The following is a 17,553-nucleotide window of genomic DNA, read 5'->3' as shown; positions in this document are numbered from 1 at the left end:
CAAGTCCTCCCTCATAAATAAATAAATATTTCTCACTTAATTCTTATTATTTTTTAAACACATGAATATAAAAGAGATAATTAAAATAATTATAAAAATATATTAATAGAGCACAACAAATTTCAGGTAACCGTTCTGACGAACGGGTATTGTGGGATACCTAACATCTTTCCCACACTCAACTGACTCCCGAATCTATTTTCTGTTTTTGCAGACCATCCGTATCTACCATTAAACAATTTCTCAGATCTTTTTCAAAATTTTGATGGCGACTCCCATTTCTTCAGTCTTCTTTCCAAAGGCCGAAACCTTCGCTCTCACGCCATTCGCACTATATTTCCAAGCATAACAGAATTGAACTAAGAAACTTTTGTATATATGTGTAATGAGTTTCCATAAGGTTGTATACATGACTTGAGTAGTTATTTTATGAAATCTTAACCTAATTGTATGTATATGTGATGAAATAAATCAAGGGTTATGACTTGAGTATGTTTGCGTTGAAATTGTTGTTTATATTGGTGAATCTTAAGTCCAAGGAAGAAATTATAATAAAATGAGTAATTTGGGGTTAAGATTAAATGATACATGTATTATCAACGTGGATGTATATGTTTATGTAGAGAAAAAGGCCAAGTGGGCCAAGTTATGTCAAGTGATGGCAATTTGTGAAAGTTTGTGAATTATAAAAATTGACAGTTAAGAGGTCAAATTTTAATGTATGTATTTGATTGTGATATAAATTGGTCAATCAAGTGTATTAAGTCCTTTTGGACTTGATTTAAGGTCTTGTGTGGTCTAATGAGAGAAAGGGATCGAATTGAACGTTTGGGTATGTAAAATTTTTAGAAAAAATAACTTTTTGCACCTAGGTGTCTAATTTTGATCGGACCGTTAGATCATGTCCAAACTTATTTCATTAACTAGGTTATAAGATAAGCTTCGTATGGGTGCTTGAATCATTCCAATCAAACGTCGCATGTGAAAACAACAAACATCAAAATTTTGTCATTTTTACTATCAAAATGACAGCAAGAATTTCACATATGCGTGCCGCCGTGCATGGTGTCACATGTAAAGGGCGTCCTAAATTAGGACTTAATTATCATACTAACCATCACACTAACCATAGTTAATCAAGACTAACCCAAATAGATTATTCATTATGAGATTAACCTAAATGAATTCTTAACATGTATTTTTCACAAACTATTTAATACAAAGGGATCCAAAGTCTTTAAAATATTTTAAGAACTCATATCATTTAATTAAACATATGCAGAAGCATGATAATAACTATTTTTACTTGTACAAATATTTTAGCCCGTAATTATAGCACAAGCATCAAACCACATTTCCCAGGGCCCAAAATACATTTTTCCCAACTCAAAACCCATAATGCAAGTGGATCAAGAATATATTATCCTAGATGGCAATATCATAAACTAAATACACATATCAAATAAAAGGAGAGAGGCCTACAGAAGTGATATTATCACTTGAGTAATGCTCCTTTCCTCTGTTTTTCTCAGATGAGCTAGCTCTTGTAATATATTAAAAGAGAGGGGTGAGTACAACCACTCAGTAACCAAGGTATATTTAAGTTATACAAATGCATGATAATTAATCATAATGCAAGTGGCCAATAAATTTATCAAGGTGACCATTCAAACAATCATATTAATAACATGTTAATCACATTAACATTTAACTCATGTGAATAATTTCAAGAATAAAGTCAAGTATAAAATTTGCACAAATAGCCACATATACATTATTCACATAATTACTACATATTCTCATTTCTACAATTATAATCATATCCTCAATATAGCCATCAATCACTCAAATGGCATGATAGTAATAATATGCATATCGATCTTTTCCATATATCCCCCCTTATTTCCTCTAACATGAAATCTATGGGCCAACAACTGAAAGGGATCGTCTATGTGGTGAAACTACTCAAAGCCTTAATCATATCATGAAGGGCTACCGGGCCAGGGTTATCTTACTCACTTATGAACACGGTTTTCCCCAAATCACACACTATGGGGTGTCATACCCAAAACTAGCTCTACCCAAAACTCCAGGTAGGCTAGTAGGCTCAAGTCCCTTAATAGGAACAATGCTACAATATCTTACAAGGTAAGTAGCGGCTATAACGCCTAGGATTATTGGTTAATAACTGAGTACCATATAGATTTTTGCATAACCGCTAATTCCTTCACTACGGCGAACTTCCACCATATGATCATGCTTATGAGAAAATGCATTTCAAAAACTCATATATATATTTCAAAATTATCCCACATGCTCATCAACTTTCATGATTGTGCATAATCCACAACTTATAACCAAGAGTGTACATATAATTATCAACCATCAATCTCATTACTCACAAGTCATAGAGTCTCAACAAAGTCACATGTATTACAAACAACTATTTCAAATTTAGATATATATATATATATATATATTCATTTATTTCACTAACATAATTAATTAATTAACATACAAATGTATAAAATAGATTTCCCCGATTACCTCAACCTTCGAGAGGTCAAAGGTTACCCCTCAAGTTACAACACTTCCAAAGCTTTTCAAAGCTTGAATGGTGTCAAAAAAAATTAATCTACAATTGATCAAATCTTAATGTGTCAATAATATTATTAACACAATTTTCACTCATACTCTAACACCTAAGTATGTATTTTATTTTATTTTATATATATATATATATATATATTTTAAGAATTTAGTCTTAGTCTCTTAAATTCTAAAATTTAATTTCATGTATTTGAACCTATCTACTTGGTTCAATAGTCTCCTTCACAATAATTTCATTCAAATAATTTTCTAATATCAAAATTTCTCTTTTTATTCCAAAAATTCGCACATAAAAATACCCAAAAATTGTAAACTTGATTTCAAGCCTAGAATCATTATTCTATAGCCATAATAATTTATTTCTCATCTCAAATAATCATCTAAATATCAACAAATCAATTTATATTTTCAGATTTAACCAAAAATCTACCCATAGGGATCTAGGATAAACTCAAATGCCTCAAATTCCAATTCTATCAACAAAATAATACTCTAGAATATTTATTATACTATCAATAATATCAACAACCAGATTTTCTCACCAAAAATTCATCCCTCTTTCAAACCCTAGATTTTCCAAAATCTTAAAATCTGCAGCTCAAAGGGAAAAACGACTAAGAAAATATTTAGAACACTTACCTAGTTATAGAATACTTAAAATCTCATCTGAAGTATTCCATTATGAAGCATTACCATCTAAATCAGCTCCTACCACCGCAGCGTCGCTCGCTCTCTCGCTTGCTCTCTGTGTGTGGATGCAGAAACGGAAAGGAAGAAGAGAATGAAAAGCCAGAAGTCTTTGGCTTGTTTTATTTTAAAATGGTGTGAGTCCCACATAATAATTCACACTCTTACTTTCTCTTCTTTGTTTTCTTCAATGCACACACATGAACGTCCGCCTCTCTTTTCTCATTTTTTTAATTTATTTAATATTCCTTGTTTCTTTTTTATTTATTTATTATTTTTTTATACCTTACACGCATATGTGAGAGAAAGAAACAAAAGAAAGTAGGTGGAAAAACGGTTTGTCTCTTTCTCTCTCTCTATTGTTTTTATTATATATATAATGTCAAAATCACGCACACACCCTGCGATTGCTGTTTTCCTTTTTTTAAAATATAGTATTCCTTTTTCTTCTTCCTCCTTCTTTCTTCTTTTTTTAATAATATTATTATTATCTCTATTTTTTTAAAAAAATTATAACTTTAGATTTTATCTAAATTAAATCCAATAATAATCTTCTAACTAAAATTATTTATCTCTAAATATTCCTCCAAAATTACTCATTTGCTCTAAATTAACTTAATTAATCTTAGGTTAATTTTTTTGGGATGTTACATCATATGCTGAGGTGCATGACACGCATAGATTGAGCATGTGGCTTTGTGCCACATGCTATGACGCACGTACTGCACGCTGTAGCACATGGACCAATTCCCAACCTGATTTTGTGATGTAAATGCATGCAGTTGAAATGGGAATACTTACAGGTTATGTCTACTATGCATAAGACAAATGTGTGATTTTCTTTCACTGTGTATTACTCTGATGTGGTATGCCTTTGAATGGTTTTACAAACAAGTCTTTAACCAAAGCTTTTCAAACAAAATATTTGGCTACTGTGGTGATTTGTGTGTGGTAATTTTGTTAATCTTCTCCTTTATCAAGTGGATATAGAGGAGGGTTACAATGATCAAACAAGGCCTCTATTTGGTTACCACTAAGTGAAATTTTACATATAATCAACTTCAATGAAGCCTCAACCTCTTCTCTAGTCATGGCAAAAACTCGTACTAGGATAGCTGATCTCTAGTTTAGAGCAGGAATATTCTTTGATCAATACTTAGCTATGTGCTCCACTTTATGGCACCTAAAGTAGGTCCAACACTGCTCTTGATGACATCTCCTGTGTTTATTGCATTGCGGGGCTCTCACTAGTACAGTAGCAGATCGAGCCGTAGACCTTTGCTGGGATATCTGATTCCAAGCTCCACCCATACTCCTCTAGCTGGATCCTTTAGACCGAGACCTCTTATGGAAACTTTTATTCTTAGTTCCCATAGCACTATACTTTTTAGACATACTCGAGGTAAAACTTGACTTCTTACTCACTTCACCCGTTAAGCCTATATATGAAGAGAACTTTCCTCAACCATCCCTTTCTTTTCCTTTATCGCTCTACTCCTTTTGGCAATAGCTCTAATTTTGTTACATGTAACCTTAAAGGAGGTAATATCAAAAGCAACCGATTGATGATTGTACTCAAGCCTTATCTTGTCAAGAAACTATTCAGCCTTCTAGTGCTCATCATCATGATGGCTCAAATAGGTGGAGTACTTTGATAGCTTGTTAAACTTCATTATGAACTCCTCTTCATTTATATTTCCCTACTGAAGCCTGTGAAATTCAAACTCCTTCTCTTCTATGAAAGAAGCTAGGAAATAATGGGCGAAGAACCGCTTCTTGAACTCCTTCCATGTCAAATGAGAGCCATCTGCCAACTTTACACTCTTACCACTGCTTAGCCATATTTTCAAGCATAAATGTGGCATTTTCAACCATTAATGTATCCATAACCACCAAAACATGCAAACCCATTATCCTCAAGTTTAAATGCCTCAAATAACTCCTATTAACTCTATTTAAATCAATGAATCAAACCCATAACTTATATGGATTGAAAATTATCTCTCATTTACAAACCCTAATCATAAACCTAAGAAAATGGATTAAAAGGAGGGAGAAGAAGTTAGAAGACTTACTCTTATGGTTGGACGGCTTAGAAACAACATTCAATCTTCTTAGAATTGAAACCCTAGCAAAACTATCCCAATGCTCCTCATTTTCTCCTCATTTCTCTTCTAATTTTTGAGTTTGTTCACCAAGCATTTTTGTAGAAAACATACTGTGCACCACAGCATGTGGTGTAGAGAAGTCTACTTCTCATCTTCTGGCCCCGTGTGCTATGGCACACAATGCACCTATTGCGACATGTGGCACAGAGACTTCTTTCCTTATTTTTCTCCTCTTTTGATGCTCAAATGACCCAATTTCACTTCGAGCCCACTTTTGTGGTTGAAAGCAATAAAAACACTCATTAGTCCTCTCTGACCACATACCACATATATGCTGCATATGCCGGGATGTCTAGGATAAAGAAGAAAACCTAACTACTACTCAAAATTTGCTCTGGATCGTAATTCTTTCAATCAATCCTATCCATTTAACAAGCCAAAATGTTAATTCACCATCCAAAACTCTAATTATTCAATTAATTCACTAATTTTATTAATTTATCCTTAATCATCAATTAGTTCTCATATTAAAAGTTCAAGATGTTACCATTGTCCCATTCTATAAGAATTTTGTCTCTAAAATTAAAAAAATCATATAAACACATACATAGAGAAACAGATATGGGTACTATTGCCTCATTTTGTCCTCTGTCTCTCATGTAGTGTCACTAGGAGCCATGCCTTTCTAGATTACATTTACAAGCCAAATAGTCTTATTCCAAAACTTCTTGTCTTTTATATCACTACTACAAAAAATGTAAATGGGAGCACCAATTTTGGAGCTCTTTTGTGAAAAACGCTTCAAAATATATGAGCAAAAACATTTAATAGCACTTACTAAAATAAGCACTCTAGAATGTTTACTATAGGAGTGCTTATATGGAAAATTGCTCCCATAGATCTGTAAAAAATTTTAAATAAAAATAAAAATGCATGCTTGAGCGTATTGAAGTAAAGCGCTTCGAAAAGTTAATAGAAAAATTATAAAAAAAAATTTCAAAAGTCCTATGAAGCGCTTTTGAGAGTAGGTAACAGCCAAAAAGGGAATGAAAAAATTTTGAAAAGATCTACCCAAGCGCTTTATCAAAAATTGTTATGATAGATTAGCAAAGAAAATTAAAAAATGCAGCCTCCTAGACTGCTTTTTTCTATAAGCTCTCCGAAAGGTTTTTTTTTTTTATTAGTTTACGTTTAAGTTTGACAGATCACGCACGAGCCCCACTTTAAATTTTCTCTTCTTCTCTCTCTCAAACCCTCATCCCTTCTGTCTTTCGAGTGCCGTTGGTCTCCCCAACTTTTCTCCATCATCTCGCCGCCACTGGCTACCTTGCCGTCACTAGAAGCTGCGTCGTTTGCCATCAACATTCCACAGTGAGCTATTGTAAATTCGTGCATCTCTGCCTCCAGAAAACCTTCGACCTATTCTCTTTTTTGTTAAGGCCGTCCATTGTGCGCTAGCCTCCGTCATTCACCAGCTGTCCGCCATCGACAACAAAGCTTTTGTTGTCGTTCATCGCTCTAGATCTGTGCATTGTGCTTCAGATCCGTAAGTCATCGTTGATCTATGGTACTTCTTCTAGATGTATAAATAAATATACTGTTCAAAAGCAACTCATACCTTCTAGCTTAATCCTCCTGCTTTGGTATTTCCTCGCCCACCTTTATTTACAAATTCGTTCTCACTCACCTTTTTGTTCGGATTATATATATATATATATATATATGTAAATGAAGGAGCTTTTTTTTTTTTTCCTGTCTTATTCCGCTTAGTTTAAAAATTGAAACTTGAAGTCCATCAATTTTGGAATTTTTTTTTAAAGGAAAGAAATCTTTTTCGAGATTAAGATAAAAAAAGAAAGCAAGCACTTCATCTTTTGAGCGAAATCCCAGAGTCATTTCATTTGCTTTTCTAGGTCTTGGCGCTACTCTCACTCTTTCTTGTTTGATTGTTTTAAATTCAATTATAATCTCTGACATCAAATTTTGATTTATTTTAACTCGCCAGGTTAGAGCTTCATAGCCTTGTCTTGTTTATGTCTGCAAATCTTGAAAGAGACTTGCTTCAAAAGAAGAGTTTAAATTCAAGTATAATCCGAACAAGATTTGCTTCAAAATTAAAAAAAAAAAACAATAGAGGAAGGAGAAGATGCAGAAGGAGACAAAAGAAATTGCAAGTAGAAAATCCAAATCAAATAAATGCACGACCACATAAAACACGAGACGCAATGAAGCGGGCCTTTTGGATGCAAGGGAGAGTGATGATTGTCGCGCGCGCGCAGACAGAGACAGAGAATGCTTAATTTGCGCACGCGCACACACAGAGACAGAGACAGATAGAATGCTTAATTTGTTATACCATAAGTTTAGGACAATGATCGCGCCTGAGATCGTTGTGATGAAATTTGATCTCTTTCACTTTCTCCATGATACCAGATACTGATCTATTTGTTTGATATTGATCTCTTTCAGTTTTGTCAGCATCACTTTATATCAAAATATTTAATTTCTTCAGATTTGATTTAATTTTTTTGGGCCCTTGTCTTAATCATCTTTCTTGTTTTAGATAACAAATTTTGTTTATATATTAAAAAAAAATTAAAGTAGCATATTTTATGCATTTTGACAGTAATTTGTGGAGGAATCCGAAATAATTGATACATACATACATACATACATATATATATATATATAGCATTCAATTGTATCAAAGGAAAATAGCATGTTGGTTTGGAATTAGATGATAATTGTTTGAAATTACTCTTTTATCTTACATCTTCTCATTATTAAAGTTTTATAGTTCCACTTATCCATTTTATAATTTCGCAGGTTGTTTTAGATGTTGTCTCAAGATGAGAAATACAAAGCAAAAGTATAATTTATGTGAATACTGTAATTTATTCAAACCCTAATAAATAAATAAGGTAACATTCATAATAAAATAATAAAAAAAGAAATAATAAGAATGAAAATAGAAAAATATTTTATAACAAGAAAATAAACAAATAAAAAGGTAAAAGATCTTTGATTTGAAGATAATAAAAAATGACACAAATGTAATCAAACTAGATCACGATCTAATATAATAATGAGTTATAAAGATTTGAATATCTCAAAATAATATAATAATTAAAATATAATATAATCTAATATTATGATTCAAAGATTTCAAGATAATATAATCTAATATCTAATATTAAGATTTAAAGATTTCAAATGATCAGGATAAAATAATGGTAAGATAACAATTAATCTCCAAATAATAATGACAAAACAATATATAAAAAATATTGATAGAGATCACGATAAGATTGAGATTCTAAAAAAACTCTAAGTATAGAAGTGTATATAAAGGAAAGCAAAGGCAAAGTAAGAGGACAGTTAAAGATTTGAAGAAATTGTGAGAGAGAGGACAAAAGAGTTTCAAGTGGACTAAGATTTATAGAGGTAAGTTCATCTTTTCTTAAACTTTAGGCATGTATGCTTTTACATTAATCAAGTATATCATAAGGTTGAGTCTTAAAGTTTAAGTCTAGAACCTTTTGAGCTCTATATGTGTTCTCTCCTCTAATTGAATTGTAAATTTTTGTCTTCATGCGATTGAATATGGTGTGAGTGAGATGATTTCTAATAGCCATTGTTTTATTTTTTTTCATCTTAAATCTTCACATATGAGCCTTACTTTTTAAAGTCATCTTCTTTTATGCTATAATAACATCATATAAGTGTGAGACTTCAATATAATTCTTTGATGAATTTCTACATTTTAAATAATTATGCCAATGTCATGATTAAATTTGGAGACATATGATGTGGGAAGGTATTCATGAGAAATTTCAAAATTTAAATATCAAATCTCTGTTTATTGATTTCTCATTACATTTGTTAGGATTTTTCCTAATCTGTTTGTCATGAGAGACTTTTAGAGTCCTCACAAATTATTGAAGTTAATTAATTTATCATGAGTGACGATAAATTATCGTAGTGCATCATTAAAAGTGTTTCATATCCTTTTGACTATATAAGATTTTCAGAGTCTACGCAAGCTTATAAGTTAATTAATTTATCTTATATAGTGATAAATTATTACATGTGCATAATTCTGAAATCATCAGTTACATGAGACTTTTAAAGTCCTCGCAGATTTATAAATCAAATAACTTATCCTACACAGCAATAAATTATCATGAGTACATTTTAAAATATTTTTATCCTTAAATAAAAATAAAAGGTTTTCCTAATATAAATAAAATAAAATAAATCATATTTGGAAGATAGAATACATAAAATTTTCATAAATCTTATCAAAATATTTTTTGCAAGATTATCTCTCATAATTTTGTCACAAACAAAGAAATAAAATATTTTCTTAAATAAAAACTACAAACCAACATTAAAACTATTTTATAAAAAATTAATAAATAATATTTTTTTAAACAAATCTCAACCAAGAGACACGTATTTTTATCCTGAACTACTTGAATTTTAATCCCTCAAAAAGGTACAGAGGTTCTAAGATTTATTCTAGGTCAAGTCCAACTTATAAGTAAATAAATTTTTTCCTTTTTAATTTTCTTACTTTTTTATCTTATTTTTTATTAAGGATAATTAATATATTTTTTAAGGCCATTTAAATTTATATAGTTAACTTAAGGTAACTATTCACATAAATAGGTGTTGTAGGGTGCCTAATACCTTCCCCGTACACAATTGACTCTCTTACATTTTTCTTTATAAGTAGACCACACATCAAAAAGATTTTCAAAATTACCTTTCAAAATTTTGGTGGCAACTTCAAATATTTATTTTTCATTCAATTTTTCTCCACAGAAAATTCCAAATCAAACACGACAACATCCTTTTCTTCTCATCTTGTACGTATTTACTCTCCAATTTTTTGTTTAGTCTTTTTGTTCTTTTTATAATCCTTATGTTTCAAATTGTTCAAATCTTTTGCACACATTTTGGAGTTTAGGTGGAAACCTTAACTTCATTGAGTACACAAGTTTATTATGATAAAAGTTTGCTTTAGATAGAAATCTTAAGATTTCATGTGTTATCTATATGATTTCACACAATTTTAGGTAGTCATATATGGTTTCTTTTTGGATTTCTTATAAATCAATTATGTTAGAATAATGACATAGGGTAATGTTGATTATAGGATTTTGATTCAAAGTGAAAAAACAAATTTTATATATTGACATGTAGAAGAAAATTTGGTTTCAAGTTTGAAGTGTGATAACATTGGATGACAAGTTATTTTGTGAAATTTATTTGATAATATGATGATGCTTTCAAAATTTATGAGTTTTGTAAAATTTATTAGAGTTGAATAATTATGAAAATTATAAAATATTTGGTGAAAAAGAATTTTATTTTTTTACAATAAAAATATATATGGGAGTGCTTTTGTTAGGAAGCACTCCCAAACAACACTCTGCAAGAGTGCTTAATAAAAAAGAGTTCCTATTGAATTTTTATTTTGAAATTTTTAGATTCTTATAAGAGCACTTATATAAAATGTTCCTATAAGCCAATCTATGAGAGCGCTTTATAAAAAAGCTCTCCTATTGAGGGCTTTAAACTCTCCTATAGGTTTTTATTTTGAAATTTTTTGATGTCTATGAAAGCACTTATATAAAAAGTGGTCCTGTAAGCCAACATTTTATAAAAAAAAAAAGTGCTGTTGCAGAGGGCTTTAAATTCTCCCATAGGGTTTTTATTTTAAAATTTTTAAATGCTTATGGGAGCACTTATATAAAAAAGTGCTCATGTAGGCCAACCCATATAGAAGTATTAGCTAACATGAATGCTTCTAAAGTGCGTAGAGTATTTTATAATAGTGCATTCACTATTCATTCTTATTCAACTTTATTGGTCATGTTCCCTTGTTTCACCTCCTCTAACTCAATAATATGTGATGGATCCGCTTGGTATTTTTTGAGTTGAGATACATGGAATACATCATGAATCTCAGACAACTGCATAGGCAAGGCAATATGATAGACAACCAGCGACCAATGAATCTTCTCTAAAATTTATATGGGTCATATAAATTTACTTATTAGATTTTCTTAGATTAATCATCTTAGATTTTCTATCGAGCTAAACAAGATTAAAAAAAAAAAAAGAAATATACATTGCATCCTCTAGTTTAAGAAGAAATTAAAGCAAGGCAATATCAATTCATATGGATCCAGTGATTACAAATTAATAATTAAAACTGAGAGAGTAGTGAACAGATTAAATTTTAACCTGATCATCAGATTAGAGTCCAAAATGATCACATGATGAACTACGAAAACAGTACTCGGTTTACATTCATACTTATATGTAGGTGAACATGCAAGTTACAATGTGGGAAAATATAATTAAGCTGCAAATTCATGATTTACGGGCCCTAATGTATCTTTTCTAATATTATTTGTAATGCTTCAACTCTTTAATTTCATTTTATTTTAGATTATTGACTTTTATATAAAACGAGAGAAAATTTAATATCTTGATGAAGTCTCAAAACAGTAAAGTTTAATATTTTTTAAATATTTTTTAATATCACACTTGCACCTTTTTATTTTTAAAAAATTGTGAAAAAAATTCACCGTTTAAATTTCAAGGTATCGATTTTTTTTTATTTTATATAAAAGCTAATAGTAAAAAAAAAATGAAATTGAGAAGTTGGGCCACAATGACCATTAGAAAAAGGCAATGTTAGATGACTCTCGCCCCAAATTGACGGAACTTCTGCTGATGAATCAAATTGCGGTAATAGAAAACCAATGGCTTATTTGGTACTATCCTGAAAATAATTTTCTATTCTTCAAATCAAAAAATAAAAAAAAATATATTTCATAATGTATTTTTAAAAAGTATTTTAGAGAATAAAAAAACTAAATATTATTCTATAAAAGAGAAAAACAAAAATATCTTTTAAATGTTTTGAAAATATTGTTCTGAAAAATAAAAGAAAATATAAAAAATACTTTTTATTATTATTTTTTTTAAAACATATCCTACAAAATATCAACTTCAGATAATAAAATAAAAATAATTTCAAACAAGCTCCAAGCTTTCTTCTTCTTCAGCGAAAGTTAACATTGGAGGAATAAGTGAGACCAACACACCAACTAGAAGGAGCAACATTCCAAGCAATAACAGTCTGTCTTGTGGTATACAATGTTAACTTAAATGACAAAGCTTGTCCTCCTAACGTAGCAAATGCCTGATACGAGGCTCCCCAATTATGGCTCATACTGATCCATCCCGTTCCACTTCCTTTCACCCACATGCTTCCTATGTCTCCTCCTCCTCCCACATTCATCGCGTACGCCAGTAGCCAGTATCCATTCCCTTGGAAAACGAATCTCAGCCCTCCGTTCCTCTGGCAGGGCACTCGTCGGTATGCCACCGGCACGATCCCTGCCTTCCAGTCTGCTATTTTCATGAATGCTGGCTTTGACATGTCAAAGTGCACGCGCGGCGGGTTGCACCAGCCGCCGTTGTCGGAGGGTTCTGCCCAGTTCGGTGGACATAGGTTGGTGGCCGTCACGGTGGTAAACATCGCGTCTTTGTGACAGGCGCTTGATTGGTAACATTTGATTTGGTAACATGTGCCACAAGCGAAGCCATTGTTGAAGAGTGTGGAGCTCAGTGCTACTGTGTCTGTGCCGTATCCATCCATGAACAAGTTTCCGTACCACACGCTCCTCCTATAATATTTGTTAATTCAAAGACAGAATCAATGCAAAAACAAAATTAAAGAAAAACATTGCAGTTACATCATCCTTTTTATTTTTAAAAAATTATAAAAAAACAAAACTCTATCATTTCAAAACTTTAAAATATTAAAATATCTCTTATTTTATATAAAAGTCAATTATCTAAAAAAAAAAAAATAAATTAAAAAGTTGAGGCATTATAAAAGATATTAATATGAAAATTTAAGTCAACTCATCCGATTAAACTATTAAAATAATGTTTTAACTGATTTGATAAAATAACGGGTTTAATGTTGTTTAACTGCAGTTTTAATCGTTAATTTTCAAATTGTGCTTGGATTGATTCATTGATTGGTTTTAGTTTTTAGTACTTAAAAAATGCACATTAGAGGCCCATAGTACTTATAAACTGAGCTGATTATTAAATCCATCAAAATAACAGTAGAAATGGTCAAAAACCAGTTATATAAACAAAATGTTATTGAAACGAATAGAGGTCCAATAATGTACTGGTTAATCCGACGAACATACCCATTGTGGCGGAAGCAGTCTCATCGCCGTAAAAGGTGGCGTGGGCAAGAGCCCAAGGTTTGGGTCTGAACACTCCGGCGCCGGCTTCTGCCAGGATTCTGGTTACTGTGACGATGAGGATCCATGTAAGTAAGAAGGAGTTACAAAAGCGAACGATGGAAGCCATGTTTGAGCTTTTTGGATGATGCGATATTTGATCCTAACTTGTACATCTATTCTTATATAAACGGCGTAAAATGCCTTCGTGTTGCCCACGAAGGTAAGTCAATATTATTATTAGGTTTTTTTTAATACATGTTATTATTAGTTTTTCAGTATGGAAAATAGGTATTTTATGTATTTATTGGGCGAGATTGTACAGAGTGATGATTATGGGAGGCGAATAATTTCAAAGATTTAACTGTTGACTTTAAAAGAAAAAAACAATTGGTAGGGTACAACAAGAACAAACAAATGTCTAGAGATCACGGTTGGACTTTTTTTCTTTTTTTTTTTTTTTTCCTTCAGTGTTAGAACGTGCAGGCAACTGGGCAAGTTTCAATGGATCAATGGCCATGCATTGCATTCGTAATGCTTTGGGAATAAAATTATGATCAATCCAAGAAATATTAAAAATAAATGTTAAGGGGCAGTTTTGTCCCTCATCTCGTAGCTTAAACTTACATTTGATACAATTTTTTCTTTCATCATTTGAAAATGACATACTAAATTTTTTATCATTAAAAAAATTAACTTTAACAATTAGTTGATTAAAAAAAAAATATAAAAATTACATAAAAGGATTCATACAATTGCAAATAATTGTACCATGTAAGAAAATTATCATCAATCATGTTCCTGAAATAATAGTTGGTTAGAATTATATTTTGACCTTTTACATGGGTAAAATAAAATATTTGTATTCTTTTATTTGCATATAATTTGGGGAATGTAATTGACATTAATTCTCTCATTGGGTATCTATAAGTAATTTTATGGGTCATATAAAGATCAAATATAACTTTGGCAAAGTGCTCAATTTATCATTTGTCATATTCTCTTAAATGAATAGTTAAAGAGCAAAAATGACTTTTAACCTTAAAAATAGTTAAAGAATACCGACCAAGTGATGTATAATAAATAAGAAGGCTGATTAAGATCTATTTTAATTAATTTGCGCGTGCCTGTATATTGACTCTTTTCTTTTATTATTTATAGGTATTTACTTATTGGATCAAAGAAGTCCTATTCAAGATATAATCGAATGCTAATTTCAGACACTTTCTCTTAACAGGTATTTCAGCTTTAGTTCACCATGTTATAAAATATTAACTCATTTTGCTAAACCTAATTCCAGTTGGCACCTGTATATTTATATTGATTCTTAATTTAATAGTATAGCTTCCATTTTTTTTCCCATCAGTATTCCTTCTTCCGAGATCCTTGCTAATTTGAACCTACTTCGCTTCAAAGATTAAAAAATTGTACTTAACATGTAAAAATATGATTTACTTTATCAAAATTTCCCTCAATCTATTGTACACAAATTAAGAATTGCAACTAACAGTACTTGCAACTAACAGTACTTTTTTTTTTTTTTACCCGCACAGCTAATAGTACTCTAATGCTACTAAATATAAAATATAAAAAGTATCTGTACATAGTGTTTTTGGAAGTAAAAATAGTCAAATGATATGAAAAATTTTCTTATAAAGATAAATATTTTGAAACACGAGTGTAAAATTAGTGAGACTGACTTTATATTTTTATGCTGAAAAAAGAAAAAGAAAGAAAGAAACAATATAAACATAGTTCTAAGGGTTTCTTAGTTTCCCAACAAATTTTATGAAATTACACTCACCTTTTCTTCAACTTTTGTGAAAATAAAAATTAACAAAAAATTAATGCTCATAATTAATAACAAATTAAGAGGATACAAATTAAAGTAGTAATAAAATTTTACTCCATCTTGTCCTTTTTACAAGATTATGTCAACTAAACCCTAAATACAGCCATGCTCATTTTCCCCACATTTCAGACAAGATCGGGCTTGAAGATGGGTAGAAGGAAGGAAATGACTTCTGGGCCAGGGCTTAAAAACTCTTCAAAAAATGGGTCGGGATCATGTTAATCCATAAACCTTGTTTAATATATATATATATATATATATGAATAGATTTTTAAAATTTTATCAACAAGAAATTTTTATGTAGATCGAATGTACCATGTTATTCATAGTTCGTCAAATAAAAATATATAATTTTGCACCATTTCAATTAAATAAAATTTTAGGTATCATTATCTTTAAAGTCCATGCAAGAATTTCTCTTATTTTTAATGACTTTATTTTTGAAATAAAATATATCATTAATTTTTTTTACTTTTTTTATCATTATTAATAACAAAATCAATTTATATTTACAGTCATCTAATATGATATGTTTTTATTGGACAAGTCATAGATAATGTGATGCACCAGTCAATAGCATAATTTCTCTCATTCTCACTAGCTAACCTTATCTCACGGTCTACTTTTCCTCTCAAGTTCAAACAACCGCATTCTTTTATACTCCATCCTCATTTTCTTTGGAATAGACAATTAGTTTTTTCCTTATATCACGATGCTGTAGTTTTACAAATTTTGCAAACACCATTACCTTTTACTAATCAAGCGGATTCCTTGGTTTGGACTATTAAATCTAATGGTGGTTATATTTAAGTAGGGTTATAACTAGCTAATTGAATCTAATCAAGATCCTCCTTTTAATCCTGATTTTTCATGAAAATTCTTCTGTAAAATAAAATTGCCTCCTAAAATAAAATTACTAATTTGGAAAATCATTCAAAAATCTTTGCCAAAAACAAATTGTCTTTGCTTCATCATATGAATATTACTGAAGTATGTTGTTTTTTTTCAAGGCTCTGATAAGTCATTGGATCATATTTTCCTACTTCGTCCTTTTGTTAGGACAATTTAGTTTGGATCTCCCTTGAATTTAAGAACGTCTATGAATCCAAATCATTTTTGGTTTGTATGGATTAAACAATGAATTTTATCACTCATAAAGGAAAAGGATCAATTGTTATATATTTTTGTGTTTCCTTTTTAAATTATTGACACTATACAGAGATGCAGGAACCAAAAATTCTTTCAAAATTTGAATATCATGCCAATAGAAGCCCTTTTAATGGCACAAAGGAACTGCTTTTATTTCCTCCATTGTAATATGTTTGAAGCTCCATCTCATACATGAACAAGTTATCAACATCCACATACTAATTTCCATCCAAGGAATTTCAATGAAGATACTCTTCGAAGTTCGAAAGCATGGAAGAACTATTGCTCAATTAGAAAATTCAAGAATATCAAGAAGACTCATCTACGCATTATATTCAATAATTATATATTATACTCCAAGGAGTTGAAGATGTGGATAAGGAACAACATTCAATTAATTTTGCAAATAGTTCAATATGGCTTAATGTTCGTCAATAATCAACCTTAAATCTCATCATTGTCATCTTTTTTGTTGATTATTTTTGTATCTAACTCTGCTTATATTCCAATGATTCTAGTTTATAGTATTTTTTCTTATAGGCTACGTATATTACAAAGGGATATTGGGAGTATGCTCAAAATATACCATTGGATATTTGTATCTGTTTTTTTAATTTTAATATATTTTTCTTTATACAAAAAAAAAAAAAACCGCATTCTCATCCACTCATCTCTCACTCAATCTCCTTTCCGCCTCTCTCACTTAATTTCCTTGTCACACTCAACACATTTTAAAGCATATGTTTCTTTTGTTGTATGAAATTTTAATTATCAAATTTGAACTATGTAAAAAAAAAAGACAAAATAAATAAGCGTTTTGGGCTTGACCTTAAGCCCTTATCATTAGAGTTGGGTTTTAGAA

General features: G+C 30.5%; 1 protein-coding gene across 1 annotated transcript; it reads right to left on the bottom strand.

The window, feature by feature from the left end:
* Window positions 1-12,476: 12,476 nt before the first annotated feature.
* Window positions 12,477-13,820, bottom strand: LOC129310740 (putative expansin-A30). The gene is made up of 2 exons (XM_054952658.1): window positions 13,651-13,820; window positions 12,477-13,111 (listed from the first exon to the last, which is right to left on the bottom strand). Exons 1-2 carry the CDS (start codon window positions 13,818-13,820, stop codon window positions 12,487-12,489), a joined length of 795 nt encoding a protein of 264 aa, XP_054808633.1. The 3' UTR covers window positions 12,477-12,486.
* Window positions 13,821-17,553: the final 3,733 nt, after the last annotated feature.

Source organism: Prosopis cineraria, unplaced genomic scaffold (genome assembly GCF_029017545.1).
Source record: "Prosopis cineraria cultivar Desert tree isolate PC_DT_omini unplaced genomic scaffold, ASM2901754v1 PC5, whole genome shotgun sequence".
NCBI lineage: Eukaryota > Viridiplantae > Streptophyta > Magnoliopsida > Fabales > Fabaceae > Prosopis > Prosopis cineraria.
Note: the sequence above shows the minus strand (reverse complement) of the source record. Positions and strands in the feature narration are given on the sequence as shown.